This window comes from Glycine max, chromosome 12, assembly GCF_000004515.6.
Source record: "Glycine max cultivar Williams 82 chromosome 12, Glycine_max_v4.0, whole genome shotgun sequence".
Classification (NCBI taxonomy): Eukaryota; Viridiplantae; Streptophyta; class Magnoliopsida; order Fabales; family Fabaceae; genus Glycine; species Glycine max.
In genome coordinates this window covers 40,193,291-40,218,654 of record NC_038248.2, presented here as the reverse complement: position 1 = coordinate 40,218,654, position 25,364 = coordinate 40,193,291, and the positions used below count along the sequence as shown (strand labels likewise).

Here is a 25,364-nt window from a genome sequence, read left to right as displayed (position 1 = left end):
CTATTGGCCCCTAACTCTTTTGCAATTAGCCCCTATCAACAGTGAAAATACCCTTCTGTCTCTCATTTCAAAATTCCCCACCCCTCGTCGAGTGATTGCATCAATGTGTGCACATCATGATGACAAGTGACGGCAGCAGCAGCAGCCAGAGGTAGAAGCTTAGCCAGATCCAAAGCCACGACCAAGATCAATTGTTGATAGGATAATTGGACCTCCATTTGCAGGAAGTAAAATTGAGTTGTCACTTATGCAGTTGTAAAGGGACCACTTGTGTTGGTCATGTTTAGATTCGTTAGGAGCAACCAAAGTTGAAGCTTGTCAGCCATGGTGTCCAGGTGTTACCATACCTTACTCTACCGTAAGTTAAGTCTTACGTGGATCGGTCAAGGTTAGTAGCCCTTGTTACGACGTGATATCTTACCGCAAGCAAGGGCTTGGTGAATTCCTTTTTGGAGAGGTGGTATTAGGAGACATCTTCTTTCCACCTGCCTGTCCAAGGGATGACCATCACTTTGGATAATGTGTTTTGTTTGCTACACTTGCATGTGACAAGCAGACCCATTAATAATGTCCTCTTGCTCTTTGAAAGAGACACGGTGAAGGTCCTACTTATAACTTGGCATTTCGACAAAGACAGACATTGCATTGACAACAAATGCAAGTGTCAAGGTGAGGTTGACATGGTTGGCTGATCTATATCAAAGATATGTTATGTCAAGCTCCTATGTTTAGGCTGCCAAGGCTTATCTCTTGGACTTTATTAGTAGTATAATATTTGTCGACAAGAGCTTGACTCACATCCATGTTGCCTACCTCCAGTACCTCAACAACCTCAACTCTTGCCATGAGTATGCATGTGGAGTAGTTGCACTGGCATATCTCTACAACCATTTCTTGTATGTGAGCTAGTATGATAACAAACAGTGTGGAGATTATATAATATTACTCATAGTAATGAAATTATTTTAGTATTTTAATTATTTTCATTCACATTTTTTTATTACTTTACTTAAACAAAATTTGATTTTTACAATAATGGGTGCTTGCGCATTTGCCCAGTGTTGGCTACTCAGAGGTGAAGGCTTACATTGTGAAGGACCTACTAGCCACCGGATGGAAGCTTGAGAGGTTCTAAGCTTGCCCTTTCAATTAGGGGGAGACTAGATGGCCTATAGTTGGATGTCATCTAGTGTCCACATGAGGAGCACAGGGGTGTGAGGCCTTCGCACATGAGACCTTTTCCTCTAACTTCATCAGATGTGGGATTAACATAAAGCTTTATCGTTTAGAGAGGATACTGAGGAAGTTTGGTCATGTATAGACGATTCCACGCCAGCTACCTCCTTGTCCTTCATATCAACTTTGTGATCAAGTGTGGAAGGAATGGCAGCAACATATGCTCCTATACATTTATCATCCATCCCACGACAACCACAACTTGGGCAACCACTGACAAACTATGTATTGGGTGGAGACTACTCTTGTCATGTAATAAAAAATTATATTTTGTTGATATGTTCCTCTAAATTTCCACTTAAAAATAGTTACTAAATGTAGTTGTTATTGCAGGATCGATTCCAAATGACGTTAAAAGCTATGTAGAGTTTGTTGGACCTCAAAGTTGTGCAGAGGACACGAGTCATCATCAGGTCATACAACAAGCTTTACAATTGTTACAAGAGAACTTGACAATTGGATGTAGCTCAAACACATAAAGAACCAGGAAGAGGACTGCCAAGAATGGCAAGAAGGGGGACAAATGCGGTTGATTATTGTATTGGGCATATATTATTATTATTATTATTATTATTATTATTATCATCATCATCATCATCATATTTTTATTGTTTGATGTAATGTGTATAGTTTTTTATGTTGTTTTGAAATATATTATTTCCAATTTATGTTGTGATTGAATTACTTCTTTTGTGTTCATCAACTTTTAAACAACACGCGTCTAGTAATGTAAAAACAACAATCTCTTCAAATAATTTATAAAATAAACATCAACAACTAAACAAACACTGATAATATAGACATTTCTTAAAAAAAAGCAGTGGATAATTTTTATAAAGTAAAACATGGCTATACAAATTTCTCACGCATCAAAGCAATAATATTTTCTACATCGGTCAAACGCTGCATTCAACTCGATGAGACCTTTGCTACTAAATTTTGAAAAGATGAAAAACATATTTCCTATATTATCATTGCGTTTAAGCTTCATACACTCATATTCAACACAATTATCACATAGATAAATAGGTTAACAGTAAAAAAAGGTTAGGTAAAAATTTATCTACCTCTTGGTGTGCATAATTGTTTTCCTTAAAGCATCAAGCAACATGTTCTTACTTACTTTGATGACTTTAGACCAGTAAAACATTCAAGTAATACCCCTTCAGATGATGAAATCATGTCAGCATTGCAATACACAATGTAATATACACTCTTTATGTTTTCTACAATATGATGAATATCAACCAATGGTGTTGAGTTACATCAAATTCATACTGATATTTATATAAGATAATCTATTATTTTCTCTTAAGTCATAACATCTGTTAAGATTGCACAAATTTAAATTGTGTCTATATTTAATATGATTGGTATGTATCAGAAAAAGTAATCTTTGGTCAATATGCATCATAAAGAGCAGTGTCCTGAGTCAATCATTATAATGTATATTTAGTTAATAAAAACACCAATTATATTCTTATCTTTTTTCAATAGTACAACAAAATACATCATACGACAAAATTATGATTCAATTATATTAAGAAAAATACAAAAATAATTACATAACAAAATCATATATATCGAAAATCATGATTCCATGAAAATAAACATTTTAAGAATAAAAAAAATCAATCCCATGATAGAGATGAATTGGGAGTGGAGCCAACAACGACTCCCAACGATTTCTTAGCGGCACGTTCACAAAGTAATCCACGATTTGCTTGAAATTTCCTTGTTCAGGGTGCTTTTCATTATTTAATAATAGAAGTTTGTGTTGATTTTTTTTTATTAAAGAGAGACTCAAGTTTGTGTTAATTTCGTTAATGAAAAATGGTCGGGGTTATTTGATGGAGTTGTATGAGATTTTACTTAATAGTAAAAACTACATTAAAAAGAGAAAATCCATAGAATATTGTTTGTATTTTCCGCATCTATAATAATAGGAAACACACACTTATATACGGATATCATATTACATTCTTATAAAAAATGGTTATTGTGAAATCCTATTATAGTGAGTTTTATCTTGTAGTTGACTATATTTCTTTTTCGTGGTCAATAATGTCACGTAGTAAACTCGATAGATGTGGGAACAATTAAAATTTTAAAATGTGTAATTTGGTTTTAATATAAACGTGAGAGATGTGAGAAAATAACGTGTAATTGGCTCTTTTTCTGATATTGTTGGAGGGTGTCAGTTGTAAAACAGTCAGAGACACGAGAGAGAGATAAGCATTGGACTGAAATGCTTCGGGTTTTCTGATCTGTTATGTTAATTGTCATGTTCTTTGTGTGTGCTGACAAAATATTTTTTTTTCCTTAAAAAAAAAACATGTATAACATAATAGGAGTTTAGATATAATTTAGATTTTTGCAAACATGGGGAATCTTAACTCTTGTTTTTACATTTTTTCGTTATTCACAAAATTATTTTTTTAGAATAATTCTTATCACTATTTAATGATGACATAATATTTTTTTTTCCTAATCCTTTAGTTTATAACGAGAAAAAAGTTTTGACTAATTTAAAATTCAATAAATAAATAAATAAAATTTAATAAATAATTATTTTCGTTAATGATTAAATTTAAATATTATTCAAATAATTTAATTTTAACTTTAACATCTTAATCATTTTTATTCAATTATTCGGTTAAGATAATATTATCTAAATATGTTTCGTCAATAATTTTATAAAATGACATATATCTGATTTCTTCTAATATAATAAGTGTTCTAAGGCGTATTATTTCGCCTAAAAGCTGTCACATTTCGTGGTCCACATTTTTCTTTTACATGTGTTCCACAATATCTCAAGTAAGATTGTGATAGAATGAGCTTTACGCCCAAAATAAAGTAGTTGAAAGATTATATTAGATGGAGTTAAATTATTAAAATATTAAGATACTATTTATTGTGTTATTTAGCTTTTATTTTTAATTTCGTTAAACTAAGATTTCTATGGTTATCATTAATAGCAATTAGATTATAAATTGTATTGTTTCTATCCTTTTGGTATCAATGAAAAATTTGAGAATTTATATTTGTGTAACTTTCACTCTATCATATTGATTTCGAAGGGTGATATATCTATAAAAAAATCCACTAATACACACGCGCGCGCGCGCATATATATATATATATATATATATATATATATATATATATATTAACAATAGTAAAGGACCAACAACCATCGTATTCCTAAATGGTAAATTACACATTCATTATTAACTAATTGTCAAACCGAATTAATCATTTTTTTATATAATAAATCTTTGACTATTTATTTATCATCTACAGAGGATTTTTTTTATATAGAACCATCTACATAGAATTAATATGATTAATTAATGCCCATTTAAATTAACTATAGTTTTTGTCGCATCATTTGGAAGTTTCAAAACCTCTCGCATCGATGCCCAAAATCATTAAAAACTGGATTATATATATATATATATATATATATATATATATATATATATATATATATATATATATATATATATATATATATATATAATCAAATTACCTGTAGCAATGATGAATTATTGCACTGTATAATTTTCGATTATATAAATTTTATCGTTGGATTAATTTTTTTTATATATAAATCATATATACAAAATTTCCCATTAATATAAAATTATTTGTTATCTAATTTGTATAGATTTCTTAATATAATTTTTTTAAAATATATTAAAATATAAATTATTTGATTTTTTTTATTGTTATTCAATTTAGACATAACTTGGCGCACACAATCTTATATTAAATGTAAATATAATTTAACAGTTGAATTAAAAATCATATTTTATATGAAATTATAGAATAATGTAACAATTTTTTAAGTTACAATTTGATCCCTTATTGGTATTTATTAAAATAAACTATTCTTTTTTAATTTCATACATAGGATTTGATTTATAAACCAATTTAATTGTTTTTCTTACAACGAGTTTAAAAACATAATTTATTTTTAGATTAAATAAAGTTTATTATTTTGAAAGATTCCAAACACAACAAATAAGACTGTGACAAATTTTCGCATTCATATTTTGAAAATAATTTATCGGTTGTCCCCTTCTAGTTAGAATAAGAACAAAAAGATTTTTACATGAATAGGACAATACTCCAGGAAAGATTGCCTTCTGGATAGGGTGGGAGAGGCTCTCGTTGATTTTTTACATAATATGAATATATGATTTGTTTTTTGTGAATAAATACGTACTAATATTTGATAATATGATATATCTGATTTATTTATATGATAAATGGCTTCCATTGAGTGGCTCACGTGTTATGTGAGGATTACTATTCTTCTATCCCAAATTCCAAGTCCAGACGGGGTTAATTTGTATTTAATAAAATGTTTGAATTTTTTTTTTATCAATAACAAGATATTGTTACGATAATAATTACGTGACCGATTTCTCATGTCGGAATATAATGAAATATATACTTTTTCGAAATTGAAAATTTATAATTCAAATATAAGATTTGCAGTGCACTTGGGTGTTGCTGGGTGCATCTAGGATTATTGCTGGTGCATCCAGTATTCTATGTGAAAAAGTAAAAATACCCTTGGGTATATTTAAAGTAGTTTTTGTGCACTCAGCTCATTCTGCTTGATCCGTATATGATTTTGTTGATCCGCAGTCGATCCGTAGTTGACAAAGTTGATTCGTAAGTTTGTTGCGGATCAACTTGATTCGCAGGTTGCTTACGGATCAATTTGATTCGTAAATTTGTTGTAGATCAACTTAATCCGTAAGTTTCTTACAGATGAAGTTGATCCGCAAGTTGCTTACGGATTAACTTAATTCGCGCGATCTGCGGTATCTCGTATGCCGCTGATGACCACTGCAACACTGAACACGGGTACGTTCACCTTCTGACATGTTTAGAATAAAAACAACTTTCAAAGAGTGAAAGAAATCAGGGGTATTTTTGACATTTACAAAAAATGTTGTGGGTGCACCTAGCAACACCCTTCAAGTACCCGAAAAGTTGGTTTCAAATGTTTCAGCATCTTTTTGTTTAAGAAAAGAAAAAGTTTATTTGTGTTTTACATTTTCAACCACACACAAGTCATAATATTACCAAACAAATGAATCAATTGTTCCTGTTTAACTTGAGAAGTATTAGATATACAATTTTGTTTACATGTAGTTTAGGTCAAATTACACAAGTCATAATATATAGGCTAAAAAGAAAATAATAATAATAATATTAAAAACCTGACTAACAACAAACCACCCAAAACCGCTAGTATTATTCTATTGAGAACACCAGAACCAACCATTATTCAAACCAGTTGCACACCGAGGAACAGTAGCAGTTTCCCTTTCGACTGGAATATGTTCGATATATTTGGATGGACACCAAGCATCTTGGAATAAAGCTGAGTTTTGATATCGATCATTAAATAATCAACCACCATGCGATGCAAGCATTAAAATTAATAATTTTAGCGGTCCCCGTTTATTATTACAATTAAAAATAATTCACGTGACACTTGTACGATTGTGAATCCTCAACCCATATATATGGCCTAGCAGAAAATTGAACATGCAAGCACAGTGAAAGGTCTTGAGCCATTTACTTTCCTCAACTTCAATTTCTCTAGCTAGCTACTAGTTCAGTGTTCAGCATATGTGAAATGAAATGAGAAGAACCATGTCAAATGCATCAGCATGCTTCTTTTTCTTTGCTTTTGTAGTATTAGTAGCACTTCATAATGCTGAATGCCGTTCTCTTCGGCCTAGTGTTTCTGATGGGGTTGATGCAGTTCAATTACCTCAAGAGTCTTCTTATCTACAACTCAAAGACCAAAGTGTTGTTGTCGAGTCTTCTTCTGATGAGCATTTCTGTAAGCAAATGTACGGGTTCTTGCCATGTTCCAATAACATACTTGGCCATCTCTTCCTCATTTTGGTTTATGAGTACTTGTTGTTCCACGGAGAATCATATTTGGCTGCTGGGGGTGAGCAAATCTTCAAGATTCTTGGCCCTGGTGTTTTTGGTGCTAGTGCCTTTGATATTCTTGGTGCTCTTCCTGAGTCATTAATTCTTGTTGGTATGCTTCTAGTCTAATTTCTATCTTCTAGTTTTAAAGCTTTTTAAACATGTCAGAAGGCTTATATGTATCTGTTTTAAATTGCTTAGATATTTAGTTATTTGGGTAAGGTTCTAATATTAGATATCTTTATAGATAGTACTTAATATAAACATACCTTGTCCTAATTATTTTTGTGGTTTTTGTTTGTTTTGTCAGTTACTGGACTTTCCAGCGATAAGGAGAGTGCACAAGAGTATGCTTCCACTGGAGTTGGTTTGTTGGCTGGATCATCCATTATGCTTCTGACAGTAGTTTGGGGGACCTGTGTTTTCATTGGCAGACAAAAGTTGAAAAATGACTCTAACTATGGTGGCACAAATTCATCAAGTGGAGGAATAAAAGAATCACTAACTGGTCTGCTTTTTATTCTTTTTCTCTGTATTTGAGCCCCTTAAATTAATTTCAAAGATATATAATTGAAAATTATTTTTTTAGCAACGAGAGTTGAGTCTAACGAAAGAGTTAGTTTTCCACATCGTGGTGAACCAAGACTTCAATCATGTGTCTCAAACAAGATTACCTCTGACGGAGGATACTTGTGAGAAACAATTTTTTTTTTCTAACTAAAAGAAGTCCATGTTTCTAATACAAACTAATGAACATTCCTTCCACTTAAAACAAATCTTTGCTGTTTCGAAGTTTCAAATTCTTCATTAGCATTACCTTGACTTTAAATTTATTCGATTTTGATGTTTAATGTGTAGCTCATTCCCTTCATTTACAGTCTCCTTTGGATGAATTTATAGGTTATGGTATCACTATGGATGTAGATACTAGAAAGATGGCAAGAATCATGGTTTTCTCAGTTATACCACTCCTCATAATGCAGATTCCCAGTATATTCAACTTCTCTTCTATTCCACGCAATGTGACCTTGATGGTTGCTCTTACAGTTGCTGTTGCTTTTCTTATCTCATACTTCATTTACCAGGTTTCTCATCCATCCAAACACTTTCTATTTGCTTTGAGTTTGATTATTAAAATCACATTTTGTTAAATAAGAAAGCACTAAACAATTCCTCACTAATAATTTTGAATTATGCTTCTCCTATTTGATTTTTTCCAATTCCAAAATTGCATTCTCATTTTTCACCAATGAATCTGCAGGTCTTTAAACCTCAGATTGAGAAAACAAGACTGGAGTATATAAAACATGATGACTTAATATTAAGAATTTTTCAACGTGTCGAAAAACAAACTCTACAAAAGATCCTGACCGATGATGGGACTCCCAATGTAGCTGCAATAAGTGGGTGAGTGAGGTTTCATGAAACATTTCTCAACAGATTAAATGGTTATTTTATTTGCTTAGTTTTCTAAGCAGTTATTGTGTACTTAACCGATAATACTTAACAAGCAGGCTGTATCATGAAATTAGTCAACGTGGGGGCAAGGACTTGTTAGCTTCTGAAGTGAAAGAGTTGTTATTTGGAACAAAATTAAATGACACAAATATCAAAGAGGAACAGATAGCAGACATGTTAAAAGTTTTTGACCGAAATGGTGACCAAATTATAACCAAGGAAGAGTTTGTCACTGGCTTAACAGAATACATTAACCAATCAAAGCATGCTCTGGATAGACAATACCTCCCCAAAGAATCTCTCAACAAAATGTATCAGGTATGTAATGCAATGCACCATGCCACTTGATTGCCATACATTATATAAATGATAGCATCATAGTAAAATGTATTGATATCCATTAGAGACTTGCTATCCATACAATAACTTATACAACATTTTCTATCTTATACTTCCCTTTCTTTTCTCCCTTAGTTGTAAAATTTGTTATACAAATAAAGTTTCTCTTTATTAAGTGCAGGATTTTAGTACTTTTTGACATTGTTTGCAATGAGATTTTATTCCTTTCCTTTCATCCCAAGTATTTCTCACCCTGCTAACTGAGCACATCCTGATTGTCTGTATTCTGACCAGACTTTTATCAAGCCATGGATTGAACACGTGAGAAAACAACGTGAATTGAAGGGACATCTTATATCTGAAGTCTTGAAGCATGCTCAGAATGATATGGTTGGCCGGCTGCGCCAAGATGATGGCACACCTGACAAAATTGCTATCAAAAGGTCCACATATTGATTTTGTTTGTTATATAATCTACTCTTAAATAGTATAACTACATTAATTAGATGTTACCAGCTATGTGGAAAGAACCAAATATCATAATCATTGATATAAATGTTCAAAATCTGAAGTTAATAAAATTTAGTTTTCTATTAATGATGACACAACAAAATGGCATATGTTTTTGACTGTTCTGGTGGACACTGTGTGATGCAATAGGTTGTTTGAGGAAATTGATGTTAACCAAGATAACCACATTTCAAGATCTGAATTGGAAAAAGTAGTCAAGGACATCCAGTTTGGCAAGGCTGTAGAAACTGAGGAGGCAGTTACAAAACTTGTTCAAGATCTTGATCTCAACAGAGATGATGAAATTAGCGAGACCGAGTTTGTTGAAGGCTTTACAAAATGGATGAACTCAAATTCCAGCCAAGCTGCTAACTCAAAATCTTCGTCTCACGAAATTCGTCGAGTATTTTTCGTTATTCCTTTACTCAAAATTTCTTTTAGGCCAAACACTTGATGAATAATATAAATTTACACTGAAATGATTGTGTGTTAGACCTGGGAAGATGTTGAAAAGGTAATAGAAGAGAATCAAACCAAAGGAACATCTGCATGGTTGACGGCTATAGGATATGTGGTGTTGGGAGTTACTATACTGGCTCTTCTTGCAGAACCCTTAATAGCAAGTGTCCAAAAATTCTCTGAAGAAGCAGGAATTTCATCATTTTTCATCTCATTCATTTTAGTCCCCCTGGCTACAAATTTTAGAGAAGCAACCTCAGCAATCAAAGAAGCTAGCCATAAGAAGACCAGTAATACTTCTCAAACAATGTATGAGGTTAGTCATCATCTCCATATGCCAGTTTCACTTCTTCACTATGCTCCTATGAGTATGAGGCACAGATACGATACAGTATACATGTAGATATGATACACAGATACGACGACGTGGTTATTCTAAAAATATATAAAAAAAAGTGATACATGTATGATATACATCTAGATTTTTATAAAACTTCATAAAACAACAAATATGTGATTGAAATTCTGTAATCCAAATTAAGAACATACTTTTTTCACATTACTAAAAATTAAAAACAAAATAAAAATTGTAAATCATTGTCATCATAAATCAGTTCCTATTGTCTACAAATAAGAAAAGCATCAATCTCATTCCTTTCTTGAATCATCTATAAAGAGGGCAATCACCATTTTTAGTTCATTAAAAGACAATGCTTATATGTTTCTATATTATATATACTTCTATGTCTCATATGTAGCTATATCAGATTTTCATAACTTTTTTTAAAGATTTGATGCTTCATATAAACGTATGAGTAAAATATCCAAGAGTATTGATATTGAATCCGTATCAGATACAGATACATGAAACAAAATAAAGTATTGATGCTTCATAGCTATGCTAACTATATATACTTAAATTACGATTTGGGTCAATGCAGATTTATGGAGCAGTGTTCATGAACAACATTCTTGGCTTTGTGGTGATCTCTATACTTATATACATGCGTGAGATCACTTGGGAATTCTCCGCTGATGTGCTAGTCGTGGCAATAGTTTGTGCTGTAACGGGCCTCACTGCTAGTTTTCGACCCACTTTTCCTCTTTGGACATCTTTCCCTGCATACCTCATGTACCTAGTAGCATTGCTTTTGGTCTTCGTCCTCAAAGATGTTCTCAATTATGTTTAGTGACCAGGCTGGCATAACAAACCATGGATGTGGATTATGTTGAATATCGTGTGACCGTTGATGATTCTAATGGGGTCGTTGATGCCTTGATGGAAAACGAATTTAGATATACACTGAATGCAAGGAAAAGTCTAAGAGTATCAATTGCACAAGATGAGTTAGTAACACACTTGATTGGAAACCTAAAAATTCATGAGTTGACCTCATTGGATAAGAAATCAGACCTATAATTTTTTGTAATTTTTAAAAAAATTCAGCCATAATAAAAGTACATTAGAAAAATTATGCTACTAATATTTCTTATCAAACAATAATAAACCCATTCATTGAGCTATTGAATCAGTTGTCTTGGATACCACATTGATAAAAATTGTGAATCTTTTTTATTTATTTGTAGGACTTAAACTCACCTTTTAATAGGTTTTGTAACAACTTATATACGTTGTGCAACCAATTAAATTAGATCTTTTATTATAAAAATTGTGAATATTCAATCACATAAAAACTTTAGTAGTTATAGATTCTTTGTTTCTGTTTAACTTTTTAATTACAGATATTCTTGTTATATTACAATAGATTTTGACATGTTATAGAGATTTCACCAGGAATTATGATTGGGATTTTGACGAGAGTATTAAATCACTCAAGTAACAAAACAATGAGTAAGGTATCATCTCAATAGAGACTTGTGTGATATTTGGGTAATTAACAATAAATTAAGTACACTACTATGATTAAATTGAATAATGTGAAGACAAAAGCGAAAATTAAAAGAGTTTAAGGGAAGAAAGTTGATTTAAGAATTTTGTCAAATACTTTGTAGATGTGATAAATTTGGATTTATATAAATGGAAGAAGTGGTCAAGTTTAACTTGATTAGACATTCCTAACATGTAATAACTACTTATTCCTTTGCAATTAAGATTATCTTAGCATCAACCCACAAAATTATTCAAGCCTTAATTCCATAAGTGAAAAAATCTAAGTCCTTTGATTTCATTAGTAATTTCCTGAATTAGTATAACCAAATGTCTTGCATTAAAAAAATGAATTTTAGTTATGATCAATCCTATTTACCCCATCCGTGGGCATAAAGATTATTTGTTGCCTTTTTTAGTTGGCAATTCAAAAGAATTTCCTAATTGCAATTAAATTAATAGGATCATACAATTAGTTGATCAAACTAAAAACAAAAATTAGGTATAGAAAAATAACAGTGAGAACTTTTATTGAATAAAAATAAAACATAAGTGCATGAAAGTAATAGTCTAATTACATTAAACCTCAATGAGGATGAAATTGGTTACTCATAGCCATTAAATTTGATGAATATGATGAAGGGATAATCCGAGGAGAAACCTTAAGCATTGAGTTGTCACACAAAAGATTTAAAATGTTAGAGATACCAACTAAAAAGACTTAAATATGTTTTTTTTATGTTTGATGTATACTGAATTTTGTGTTTCATCTTAATAAATTTTTCTTTCGAATCTTCCTCATGATATTTGAAAAGTTTTATTTTAAATGTCTAATTTTAATTTAAGTTATGATGTATTTATTAAATATTTAATAACACGATTTGTGACGGTTCAAGAATCATTACTATTTATTTCAAAATGAAAGCTGGTTATACCCGTCGTCCTTGGCGTCACTATCCGAGTCTTAATATAGTTTCGAGTTCAAAAGTGAAAAACATCAAAGCTTGAATAATCATCACTACAAACAATGCCACTGAACTGACATGTCATCATCGTTACAACAAACAATGCACACACTCAAAACGACGCACGTTTCAGGCAAACTCACTCGAAATCAGCATAGAACTTGGCGCGCTTGTGGCTCAAATCGCGGCTCTTGCCCAATGATTAACTTTTCCAAAAAGTTGATTTTAACTTATCCAAAAGTTAATTTTAGTTCGAGACAAAAGCTTATTTTATTTTTTCTTCTCATTTTTATTACTATAACTGCTTGTGAAAATACGTATCCAAACATTTGCATGCTATCATTTCATTTTTACATTAATAAACTAATTATGATTTGGTTCATTTGACTGAACTTAGGGGACAAGTTACATAGGAATTTATCAAAGATGGCTATGGTGGTTTGGTTGTTTGTGGCACTTATCATAACACAGTCTTACACAGCTAACCTTGCCAGCATGCTAACTGCTGAACGGCTTGAACCTACCATAGATGATATCGATCAGCTACGGAATAGCAACATCAAGGTTGGATATGGTAAAGGATCCTTTTTGAAAAATTTTGTGCAGGAAGTGTTACAGTTCCATCCTTCAAACATGAGGCACTTTGGAGCACTTGAAGAGTATGCTGAAGCTCTCAGAAGGAAAGAAATAGGAGTTGCATTTCTTGAAGTGATGTTGCAGAAAATCCTATGACCTCTCCAACCACACATGTTACTCCTACTCAAGTTTGAATATGAACAGGTTACTTGGTATAGGAGTGGAAAGTGGTACTAACACCTTATTGCTAAATAACTTAATTTGATAGCTTTGCTAGGCAATGCATTAATTAGTTCGTATGTTTGGTTAAACTAATGTAAAAAAAAAAAAATGTCCCTTAAAGTTCTTATGGTGTTGTAAATAATAATATGTCCCTTAAAGTTCTTATATTAATGAAGAAATAAGGTTAGTAGTATGATTGTTTGGTAGTCCAATCCAAAGCCCAAAAGGGAAGAGGGGTTGAATGGAGCTATGTGTATCTTGTTGGAATCCACAGCAAGCATGCATGTTATTATTCTTAAAATATTTTTTATTTAATTTATATTCTATATTCATTAACTCATTTTTATTTATGATAGTAAGTTTTAATAAAAAATATTTTAGAAATAATCTTATTTTTTATTCATTTTTATTTATGATAGTAAAGTCTAATGAAAGATATTTTAAAAATAACTTTATTTTTTATTTGAAATTAAAAAAATTAAATAATATCAACTAACTTTTTTAATTAACATGAAATTAGTTATTTTTATTTATACATGAATTATTAGCAAATACTTCATATATAAACAAAAAAATAATATTGTATATTAGACTTAAATACAAATAAATCTAACTAATTTTATCTTATTTAATGTTATCATTCCTAAAATACAATTCATTTAGTTTTAATTTTATTTTCAATTACTCATTTTTATTTATAATAACAAGTTTTAATGAAGAACATCTTAAAAATGGGTCTTGTTAATTATTATCCTCACGACATTGATTAAGAAACTAAAATAAAAAAATATTTATCATATAAAACATAAAAAAACTTTAGTAGAGAGCAATTTTGTGTATCCCAAAAATAAAATTCTTTTAATTTTTTAACCAATGTTTTAAGTACATTAGTTAACATTTACCTTTAAAAATAATTTTATTTTTAACATGAGATTAGAAAAGTTAAATCATATCAATTAATTTTCTTAATTAATATAAAATTAATTATTTTTATTTATGTATAGTATAATTTTGTCTTCAGCTCTTAAAAACTTTCCAAAATTCTAAAATTAGTTAAGCCATCATGATTGTTCTGCTTTATTTCAAGTCCCACAATCATTATCTTTCCGTAATGAATGATTTATTGCTCGCTGCATAAGTTCAAACTTGAAACAATCATTATTTCAATGACTCTAACTTCTGTATTTGAAAAATTAGTACAAAGCTGAAACTCTCAGAGCAGTACTAGTGGGAATGATCCAAGTACCTGAAACACTTATAAAGGATGAGTGCTTGCTGCATTTGTTTTTCTCCTTGGAACCCCCACTCTCTAATGACTAATGAGATAGCATCATCTAATAGTCCAATAAAAACTATATATGGTGGTCAAAACTATAAGGAAACTACATTTGAACTTAAAGTCAACTGTCTATTTCCGTTACGTTAAAATAAAATACTTTTTAGTTTACTTTTTTAATTAATTTAAATCTTTTAAAAAATAATTTAATTAATTATATTAAATGTGTCAATTATTTGTATCATTATTCTAAAATTATCTTTTTTATTTATATATTTATTGAATTGTTTTTTATTAATATTTAGAAAGAATAGTTAAATAAAAATATATAAAAAAAATTATATATCTAAAAATAAAATAAAAAATCTTATAAAAAGATACAAACAACTAAAAATAATCTTATAATTAACCACAGAATAAATACTGTACATCATTTATCTGCTCTTAAAAATCATTGTTTCTCTTACCGAAAAAACAGAAAAGAAAGAAAGGAATCATTATCTCTTCCTTTATTTGGATTGCACATGTATTTATCCAAAACCACCCTATAAGCACTGGCTTTGGGGCATTAATATTTTAGCCTTACAGAAAATCATAAAAAGTTCTTGGCATTAACTGGAATTTTTAATTTCGGTTCATCATATTCTTCTTCTAGTATTTCTCATACATTTTGAGAGTCAAGTTGCCTTTTATAAGTTTGGAGATTAAAACGATTGAATTAAATATTTTCAAAATAACCAAGCTCTTAAATCATTTTGAAGTGAATAAGCAAAGTAGAAAGAGCAGACAAACACTCGAACAATTTAAAAAAAAAAGGTTACTTGATTTAGATTTCTTAGCTTCATTGCAAATTAATGGACTAGTACAAAGTTTGTATTTTTGTAGGAGTGAGACTAGTGGAGTGTCTTTCGTGGTCCAAAAAGTCTAAACTTAATTGGTATTTATTTGAACAAATTACGTCACTGGTTTTTTTTTTTTTACTCCTTTAAGGACCAAACTAGAGGAAGAGCGTGGAGAATCATCACCCGTCATTGAAGCTTAAAGAAATCAAGAACGGGTCTTAAAGATTCATTGCCTGCTCCTCATCTTTATCCTTTTCTTTTTGCTTAATTACAAATTGTCAGCTAACTTTTATTATTTTATGAATTTTACTACTTAAGTTATTTTTTGTGAATTTTATTACTCAATTTTCAATATTTTATACATTTTATCATCCATTTTTTGTTGTGAATTTTACTATTTCTATTTTTTTATTTTTGCTTATTTTACTATCAGATTGGGGACAAAAATTTTACTTTTTCTTTTAACTTTTTTTATTACACATTAGCAGTGATAAAATACATAAAAATTGAAGATTTTAGTGATAAAATTTGAGGGAGAAAAAATAAGGGATAAAATTTGTAAAATAATACAAATTAAGTGATAAAATTTTCAATTAATCCTTTTTTTTCTCATTTTATTTATGAGTTTTCAAGTTTCATAAAGTTAGGTTAGGATGAACCTTATTTTAACCTTTTATAACTAATTTCTCTTTGCTGAGTCGTATTTCTTTTCATGTGAATTAAGTTATTGAATTAATGCTCAATGTTTTTTTCGTGATTAGCCCACATTAGGAAATTAAGTGATCTAGATCTTGCAAATAGGAAATTCAGGTTTAGATTGTTCTAATTTAATAACCATATAACTTATGAGTCTTGGAATAGGAATTATATGCGTCCACATGCAATTTTAAACATAATGATTGTTGCTACTTTTGCTCATCTAAGGAACGGGAATCCATAATCAGGAATGCATGGGTTTATCGTCTAAAGGATTGGGATAAACTAAATTAGACAAAGGAAAAAGGTTATCTTAGGGAGAACCAAGGGGATTTCAACATGTGCATGTTTCCATTAATTGAATTTTCTTGTAATTTTTATTTGCCTTTTTTTATATAAAAAAAACTGAAAATCTAAAATTTCTTATGTCTTTCTGAATTTTTTAATCAAAATAGTAATTAATTGATTGTCTTATTGTTAAACCACAATCTTTGTACTTATAATACTCTTCTCACTCTTTATTACATATACAACTGTACACCTGCCATGTTCTTAATTGACCCCAATTTCTTTATAATTTTTGGAAAGACATAATTAATGGCTCTCAAATGTTCTTCACAATGACTTTGATTTCTTCTTCTATGTCATCTTCAAAATTTAAATTAAAGGCTTATTATTTGATGTCAAGCCTTTTTGGTCTCCTTGTTTTGATTTCTTCTTTCATGCCATCTTCAAAGTTTAAATTAAAGGTTTATTATTTTATGTCAAGGCTTTTTTGTCTCCTTTAAAGAATGAGAGTAAATCATAAGTATCTTTTTTCATTTTAAAAACAAGTCTCCAAAGATAACTCCTCAATAAATCTCATTTTTTAGTTTGTGTTTCCCCTTTTAAAATATCCACTTCATCATTATCCCATGTAGAATCCATATTCATTTTCTAAATCCAACTTATCACATGTAGAATTAATTATTCACCATGGTTGGGTGGGAGACTTCTAGAACTAACATTCTTACTACAAATACAATTTATATCTCTATCAATGCTGCCACAAACAATTCTTCCCAAATAATCATATATAAATTATCAATCTAACTGAGAATTGAATATGATTTACTTCCAATTTGGCTTCAAATTTCTTCATTTGTAAGGATTCAAACTTATCTTCCAAATTCCAATGTGTTTGAAGGCGTACTTTTTTCACATATCAACTCCTCATGTGATCATTTTGAAGAATCTCTCGAACTTGTTTTACCCTGGAAAATTTCTCAACATGTCATAATCCAATGTTTCGTGATGATGCTAGCTAAGAGCATGTTGATCCAATCTATGATTTGTTTTGTAACGTGTTCTTTTGTTGTTGATTTAAAGCTCCTCCATTTTCAGTTCACGCCGTATCCTTCTATAATCTATATATTATCTCCTATGCTTCTTGACAGCCAAGAAAGACCTTCATACGCATACACTACTTATCAATATTGTCTTTTGTGAGTCTGAGGTTCAAAACGACGAAATTAAACATTCAAAATTAATAACCAAGTTCTGATACCACTTTGTAGAAAATGAGAGGAATTGGGGAAAAAAGAAGAAGGAAGAACACTCAAATAATTTAAGAAACTCACTATCTTTGAATTTCTTTCATTGCCAATAAATGAACTAATTAACACATGAATCTTAGACACTTCTTGATACAGTAAACATACTTTAAAACAATTGAATTCTTAGAAATACAAAAATCAAATTTAAATAAATATTCTACACACTATTAAGTAAATGCTCTATTATCATTAATACTACATTTTCCAAAATGCTTAATATATGCTGCTCCAACAAGATAATTGGGATCGAGAAATTTGATGTAAAAAATCTACTATTACATAGAACACAACCTGCATATGTAGAAGAATAAATGTTATAGCTGGCTTAATTAAAATTTTGTACAATTCATCCAAATTAAATGCGAACAATTAGTCTCAAAAGGAAGAAAAACAAGAAAAATACTGCGATCAGACACCCCCTTCCTCCAAACAAAAAAAAAAGGAGAAAAATAATTCTCTGACAGCTTCCATGCATATCCCAATACAAAACCACGATGCTTTGTCCCCTTATTCCACCCAACAAAATAAAAAATCAATGAGAATAATTTTTCTGTTAACAAAAGAAGAAAAAAAAAACAAAAGTGTAATCTGAAGAAATCATCAAATCCAAAAATCCCAATTCAACCCCCAAGATATAACCAATTTTCACCTTGAAAGCATAAAAAATTCTCCAACCTATTCTCAAGCTAATTAATCCACTTGTCAAGTTCCTACCCTCCAACCCCATCACTGTGTCAGGGTGCCCCCACACCAACACATTGATGGGGAACACATCACGTGAAAGTTTTCTAGTTAGCATGAAGGGACATTCATTCATCCACAGCACTATTCCTTGTCTCTTCCCCCTCAACTGAGGAGCTGCTCCTTGTTGTCCTTGCATCCCAATGTTTGAGACACTGTTATCTGCTGCTGTCGATGATGATGAAGTTGCATTGGTTGTTGTTGTGGCTGTGATGTTGGTGGAGTTTGTTGAAGATTGTTGTTGTTGTTGTTCATCTTTTGTAGGTTCTGTTGATGATAGATTTGCCTTAGTCTCTCTATTTCCTTCTTTAATGCTTCTTGGTGAGCTGAGAGAGTAAAAAAATATATACCCACTATCTCAATAATCATGATCATGGTGTGCTTTTGGAAGTTCCAAAGGTGATATATTATATCAAAAGAGAAGAAGGAAATAAAATCTCAATATGTATATATGGATTGCATAAAATAAAAGATGGAGTGAAAATATTTGGAAAAGGAAAAAGAACAAAGCATTATACCGTCTTTGAAAATCTTGTCTTGGGCCAAAGCAGCAATGCGTTGCTTCAAGGCACTATTGTCGACATTAAGAATCAAACGTTGATGGTCCAGAAATGCAACTCGCGGTGACAATGCTGATACCTCCGTCTTCATTTTAACATTTCTCATAATTAGCACAAGTCTTATATATTTATTGGAAGATAAATATGCTACTAGATTTAGGGAAACTAATATGCTACATGTAACATTTATATTCTTGGTGCAGCATGTGTATATATATTATGAAAGTTAAATTAAATTAAACTTATTCACCTGCAAAGTTGTTACGCTCCTTTCGAGTTCAGAAATGTATTGTAGCTTTCTTACCCTTGACCTCTGAGCTGATTGCCTGTTAGCCAAAATTCTGGTTTGCATACAAATAATAACAATAGCAAATTAGATTTAGTTTGGTATATACACACTGCACGTTTAATTCTTCTACGTATATAAAATCAATCACGTATACTGTAAGGTTAAGTTAAAGTAGCTTGAAAGGAAAAGGGGTATAAGAGACATAATTGGACTCACATAATTAATTAACTTCTGCACTCAACCAACTCATTTAATTGGTTTAATAAAATTAACTTTGTTAGATCCAAATACATAACTATCAAAACATTTGTTTTCTTTCTTCTTCTTTATATATATATATATATATATATATATATATATATATATATATATATATATATATATATATATATATATATATATATATATATATATATATATATATATATATATATATATATATATCTAAAAATTGTACTCATCAAAATGATAATTCGATCATGTATTCATCATTTTTCAATTATTTATTAAACAACGCAGGACTTGATCAAGTTATTTTTAGTTCTAAAAAAAAAATGTAGCATACATATCAAGCCACTTGCTACTAAACAAGTTACTATTCATGTTTAATATTAAAAAACTCTACAAAAATTTAATGTGTAAGACAAGGTATATATGGATCACTCAGTATTTTTTTTTACGATTAAAACCAATTATTTAAACTCATGAAAGTAAATTATAAACTTTTAACTTAACAAATATTGTAGTAAAAATATGAACAATTTTTTATTCAACAAGTGTTAAACTAAATTAGAATACATAATCTATCTATTAAGAGAATTTTAATATTATTATTTAATCATAAATTATCATGACAAATTTATTGGTTTTTACATTAATTAAAAGTCTTAAAAATATACATTTATTGGTTTTTACATTAATTAAAAGTCTTAAAAGTCTTAAAATTTATTATTTAATTTAATTAAATACATCCTAAATCCTACTAAGCTGGTAGTTTATTTAAAAAATAAAATCATTTTCATTAATTGTACGTGCATGGGAGGTGTGAAAGTACTATATAATATATAAAATATAAAATAGTAATACATTACTACAGCAATAACAATAATTAATATTTGGTGTGATTAGGAGTACCTTTTGACCCTCTTGGGATCAACAACGATTTCAGTGCAGGTGGCGGTGACGGAGGATGGCGCCGCCGCCTCCTCATCCTTGCTCGAGCTTTCCTCTTCAACATTTTCCGTCTTCGGCTTCACGTCCAGCGCCATTGCTATCGGCTTCTCCTCGCTGCTGTTTTGGTCGGAGGTCGGCGAGGAGGGGTTGGACACCGACGACAGCGGCGGCGGAGGCAGCGCCGCCACAGCAATGTCATCGGAGAACATCGAAATGAGCTGGTCCTCGTCGAGCCGGTCGAAACCGGTTCGGCATTCCTCGAGAAACGGTGTCTCGAGGAACGTAATGGAGTCGCTGGCAGATCGCCGATGGGCACCCCGCCGGGCCGACGAGAAGTCTAGAAACTCGTCGACCCATGAAGGCGGTGGGGGAGTTGTAGTGGTGACGATGGTGGTGGTTGAGGTTGTGGGGTTGAAGTTGGCCATTGAGGGTACCCTTTGATGAGGAAAAGATGGCCAATTTTGGGGTGTGGTTGGTATTTTAGGAGGTAACTGTGCCATTACCTATGTATGTGTGACCCCAAATATAGAGAGATACCGAAAATTTTGTGTCTACTACACGTATAATGGCCTTTGTGTATCTAAGTGTGTGTGTGTCTGAGAAAATAGAGAGAGGGAGAGGGAGAGGGAGAAAGAGAAAGGAACAACACAGATCCCAACAACCTAACCAACACACAAACAACCGCGAATCTTAGTTCAAAATCTTGTTCTTGGGGTTCTAAAACCAGCGGGAGAGAGATAGTATTAAAGAGATGATGAGAGGCAATGCCATTGTGCCATGTAAAGCCTCATAATGGTGTTTTTATTCAGTTGCTATAAAGTTTTTCTCTTCTTTCTTCATATATCTCCTTTTTTCCCTCCCTTTTTCTTAGATTTTGGTATGTGTTTATGTAATGTATGTTTTTCTAAGGGGGTGTTGGAGAGAGAGAGTGAGAATGAGGGAGAGGTGGGTCACATGGGAGAGGATTAGAGACAGCTAGCAACAGCTAGCTGGTGAAAGACTCAACGGTTTTAGTGGGAAAATTGGAGTGTTGTTTAATAACTATAGGAATCAGCAACCACGTGCAGATGTGACCCCTTCACTTGGCATCCATTGTCTCATGTCATGATACTGTATACCACCATATTATAAAAATTTCATTTCATCCCTATAGAACTTATCTTGGGCAGTTTTTTTAAATTTATTTTTACCCCTTTGCCTAAAAAGTTTGGTTCCGCTTGTGTTGTGTCCTATCCATATAGCACTTTTAATTAGACTTGGATAATGGGACCACAATCAATGCTTGGCCTCCTGGTTTTCACATGGTCAGTGTGTCATCAGAACCGTTCAATTGATTATTCTATGCATAATCATCTTTTCTTTATGTGTTTTATTACCATTTTTGGATCGGATTAATGGACACGCTGGCACCCGATATTTGCACTTCGGTTTGGATCAGATTTTGGTTCCCTTTTTTATATGTTAATCGAAGAGTGTGCAATTGGGTTTTGATCATCCAATTGAGTATTTGGCAAGTTTGTGATTAACGGGGGGTTTATTTTAATAACTAAAAAAGGCATGCAATGTGGATCATTAATCTTTCCTTGGTGTAGTTACATGGGAGAAGATCTTGGGGCAGATTAAATTAAACCATGGGATAGTGGTGTGTATTGAGAAGATATATACCACATGCAATTGATTAAGTGAAACTGGATTCTATCTCTATAAATAATATATAAGATTCAAGTTTTATAGATAATAAAAAAATATATTTAAGAGATAAAATTCTATTAAAAATAATCAATTATTTTTTTTAATAAAAATTAATGAATATTTTACATCTATCTAATCGTAGTGAAAAAAAAATATTGAGAAGATATATATAGAACTTTGGTTAAGGATGAGCTGTGAAGAGAAAAGGGCTATGTAAGAATCATGTCCTCCATCTCCCCCCATGTGAAACTCTTTGTAATAACTCAGCTTTCTTTGCTTTATATATCTCCTAAATCAGACTCACATGGGAAGATTTCTGTTCCTGTTCCTTGCCTTCTCCTCTGAAATTCTGTGTAGCTCCATCATTTCATGCTGGCACTTATGTTATATATTTATTTTTTAAAGTGAATGTACTTAGGATGCACTAATAATGATTAGGGGAAAAGATGGAATAATGCATGCTATAACTGCCTCAGACCTATTGTTTAATAGCTTTGTCTTTGTATTTATCACTTAACGCCACCCACTTTTGAAGATGTTCTATTATTTGATTAAATATATGTTTGCAAATTCGATTCCTCATGAAGGGGAAAAAGAAATTTAGATTCCTCATGAAACCATTAAATTAATTCTTTAGAAACTCATCATTATGATTACTAAAATATTCCCTCGAGATAACTATGGTCATATATATTTGAACTGGTGGTTAGCTGTCCTCTCCATGGTCAATGAACATAATTCCACTAAACATTCAAATATTCTCAGTGTAATTAATTAATCAAAACATAAAATATAAATTTAATGCTATTTTATTCCAGTCGTGATTTTATTGTTATAGTCTTATTAATTGACGTCCTATATTCTATTTATAGGTATTATTTATGTAAAATAAAATAAAAATACATAAGATAGTTTTGAAACTAGAATACAATATATATTGCAATATGATTTTGGATTATGATACAAAATTAGGTCATGATAGTAATGTAAATTAAATATCTTAGAAAACTAAAATTGTGATTATTAACTTTAAATATATCAATTATTAAAATATATGTTTACAAAATAAAATCATTGAAAAGTCGTAATACTTGGAAAAAAAACAAAGATATAAAAAGTTATCAATATAAAAAAATAAAACATTTTAACAGTCAAAGTAAATATTAAAATAATGAAAAAAAGGTTACAATATAGTAGTGTAAAATGGTTGTTGTTAACTTACATCTAATTGGGCTAAATCGTTTAAGTTTATTTTTTAAAAATAAGTGTGTTTTTTAATAAAATAAACAGTTTTATGATTTTTTAGTATGATTATCTAAATTATTTTTTATTTAAAATAAATAATTGTTTGTTTTTTTAGTGAGAAAATTCTATCTATTTTTAAAAAGAAACACTTATATAAACATCATTCTTTTTTTAAAAAAAAAAATAGTTTAAACAAACTAGATATTGGTCAGTTTATTTAAATTTATTTATTGAAATAAACATCTATTTTAATAAAATATTTATTTTAAGAGACAAATTCTATTTACTTCTTAAAAAAATTTGATATAAAAATATTTATTTTAAAAATCATTTTTCCTTTCATTTAATTTTTTATGTCTCTCCTTTTCCTTCACCTCATCCACTCCAAAATAGGAAGGAAGTTACTTACCCATCATATCTTTTCCGGTGTAAAATAAACTGCGTATGAAATTAGCTTCAATTTTGTGATTTTGTGATCCCTAGAATTCTTTGGGTACCGTACATACGATTTAAGAAGAAAAGGGCTTACGTAATCGTAATGACTAATGAATACAAAGCATAATTGCACGTGGGACGACCAATAAATAAGTCTTACCTGTCTGTCTTTTTTCTTTTAGATTTGAATTTTTAATGCATAGTATTAGTTCGCATTTATCTAATCTTTACCATTTAATTACATGTAATTGTATTTAAACATCCATATACCTTAATCCCTTCATCTCCTACAATATAAAATCGGTGTTTCATGTATATAAGCACCAAGCATAACATGTAAAGATGGTGAGAGATGATAAATAATTGAAAGCGCCAACACAGTGGACGCGCAAAAACACATTAATAAAAGAAGAAAGTTTGATGGGGACCATTTAGTAAAGTTTCCATCCACATTTGAGTATTTTGGTTTGCTATTCACTATTTAGTCCGTATATGTAAATATGAATATGGAAATATTTTTTTTAAAATTACGTACAATGGTTACATTAAGATAGTAAGATTGAATGAAACTTTTGACTTTTTTTTCTTCTGAACACAAAATATGTCCAAAGTCACTAGTCATGAGACTATTATTAGTCTCATTTTTAAAATGTAAAAATTATTAAAATAAGTTTTATTATCACTCAATAATTTTTTTTTCATACGCTAGGTTAGTAAATTAAATTCAGGTTAATATACTTAATTGTCTACCAATTATATTAGACTCTTGTTCATTTCAAACTTTTGACTCCATGCATTAACCCCTATATACATAAACTTATGACATCATGCAAATCTCTCAAACTCTCTCACCACTAGACCAACCCAAATATATTCAGGCATTCTTAAACTTATAATTTTTACAAAAATAAAGTAAAAGATAAGTACTAATTTCAAACAAAATTTATTTATAATATTAAAAATGCAAAATGACCTATTTGATTATTTATCTTATTTTCTAGTTCAATTTAGTCATTCATCATTTAGAAAAGTTTATTTTGATTCTTTATATTTTAAAAAAAGGATCAACATGATCTTTTTATTAAATATAAAAGACTAAAATGAACTTTCTAAAAAATGAATGATCAAAATGAACAAAAAATAAATAATATCTTTATTTTATTAAATAAAAAACTAAAATGAAATTTTTTTTAAACA

General features: G+C 30.4%; 2 protein-coding genes across 2 annotated transcripts; one reads left to right on the top strand and one right to left on the bottom strand.

Moving 5' to 3' along the window:
• Positions 1-6,804: 6,804 nt before the first annotated feature.
• LOC100800452 (sodium/calcium exchanger NCL2) lies at positions 6,805-11,281 on the top strand. The gene is made up of 9 exons (XM_003540429.5): positions 6,805-7,318; positions 7,517-7,714; positions 8,107-8,291; positions 8,468-8,613; positions 8,721-8,982; positions 9,298-9,446; positions 9,664-9,916; positions 10,007-10,288; positions 10,914-11,281. Exons 1-9 carry the CDS (start codon positions 6,907-6,909, stop codon positions 11,160-11,162), a joined length of 2,136 nt encoding a protein of 711 aa, XP_003540477.2. The 5' UTR covers positions 6,805-6,906; the 3' UTR covers positions 11,163-11,281.
• Positions 11,282-18,286: 7,005 nt separating this feature from the next.
• On the bottom strand, positions 18,287-21,894 carry LOC100820197 (basic leucine zipper 34). Its single transcript, XM_041007644.1, has 4 exons — positions 20,757-21,894; positions 19,584-19,674; positions 19,292-19,418; positions 18,287-19,099 (listed from the first exon to the last, which is right to left on the bottom strand). Exons 1-4 carry the CDS (start codon positions 21,293-21,295, stop codon positions 18,879-18,881), a joined length of 978 nt encoding a protein of 325 aa, XP_040863578.1. The 5' UTR covers positions 21,296-21,894; the 3' UTR covers positions 18,287-18,878.
• Positions 21,895-25,364: the final 3,470 nt, after the last annotated feature.

Coding starts and splice junctions, on each gene's coding strand:
- LOC100800452 (XM_003540429.5), top strand. CDS start 6,907: ATGAGAAGAACCATGTCAAATGCATCAGCATGCTTCTTTTTCTTTGCT. Junction 7,319..7,516: donor TGAGTCATTAATTCTTGTTG/GTATGCTTCTAG, acceptor TTGTTTTGTCAG/TTACTGGACTTTCCAGCGAT. Junction 9,917..10,006: donor CGTCTCACGAAATTCGTCGA/GTATTTTTCGTT, acceptor ATTGTGTGTTAG/ACCTGGGAAGATGTTGAAAA.
- LOC100820197 (XM_041007644.1), bottom strand. CDS start 21,295: ATGGCACAGTTACCTCCTAAAATACCAACCACACCCCAAAATTGGCCA. Junction 19,419..19,583: donor GGAGCGTAACAACTTTGCAG/GTGAATAAGTTT, acceptor GTTAAAATGAAG/ACGGAGGTATCAGCATTGTC. Junction 19,100..19,291: donor AGACAAGATTTTCAAAGACG/GTATAATGCTTT, acceptor TTACTCTCTCAG/CTCACCAAGAAGCATTAAAG.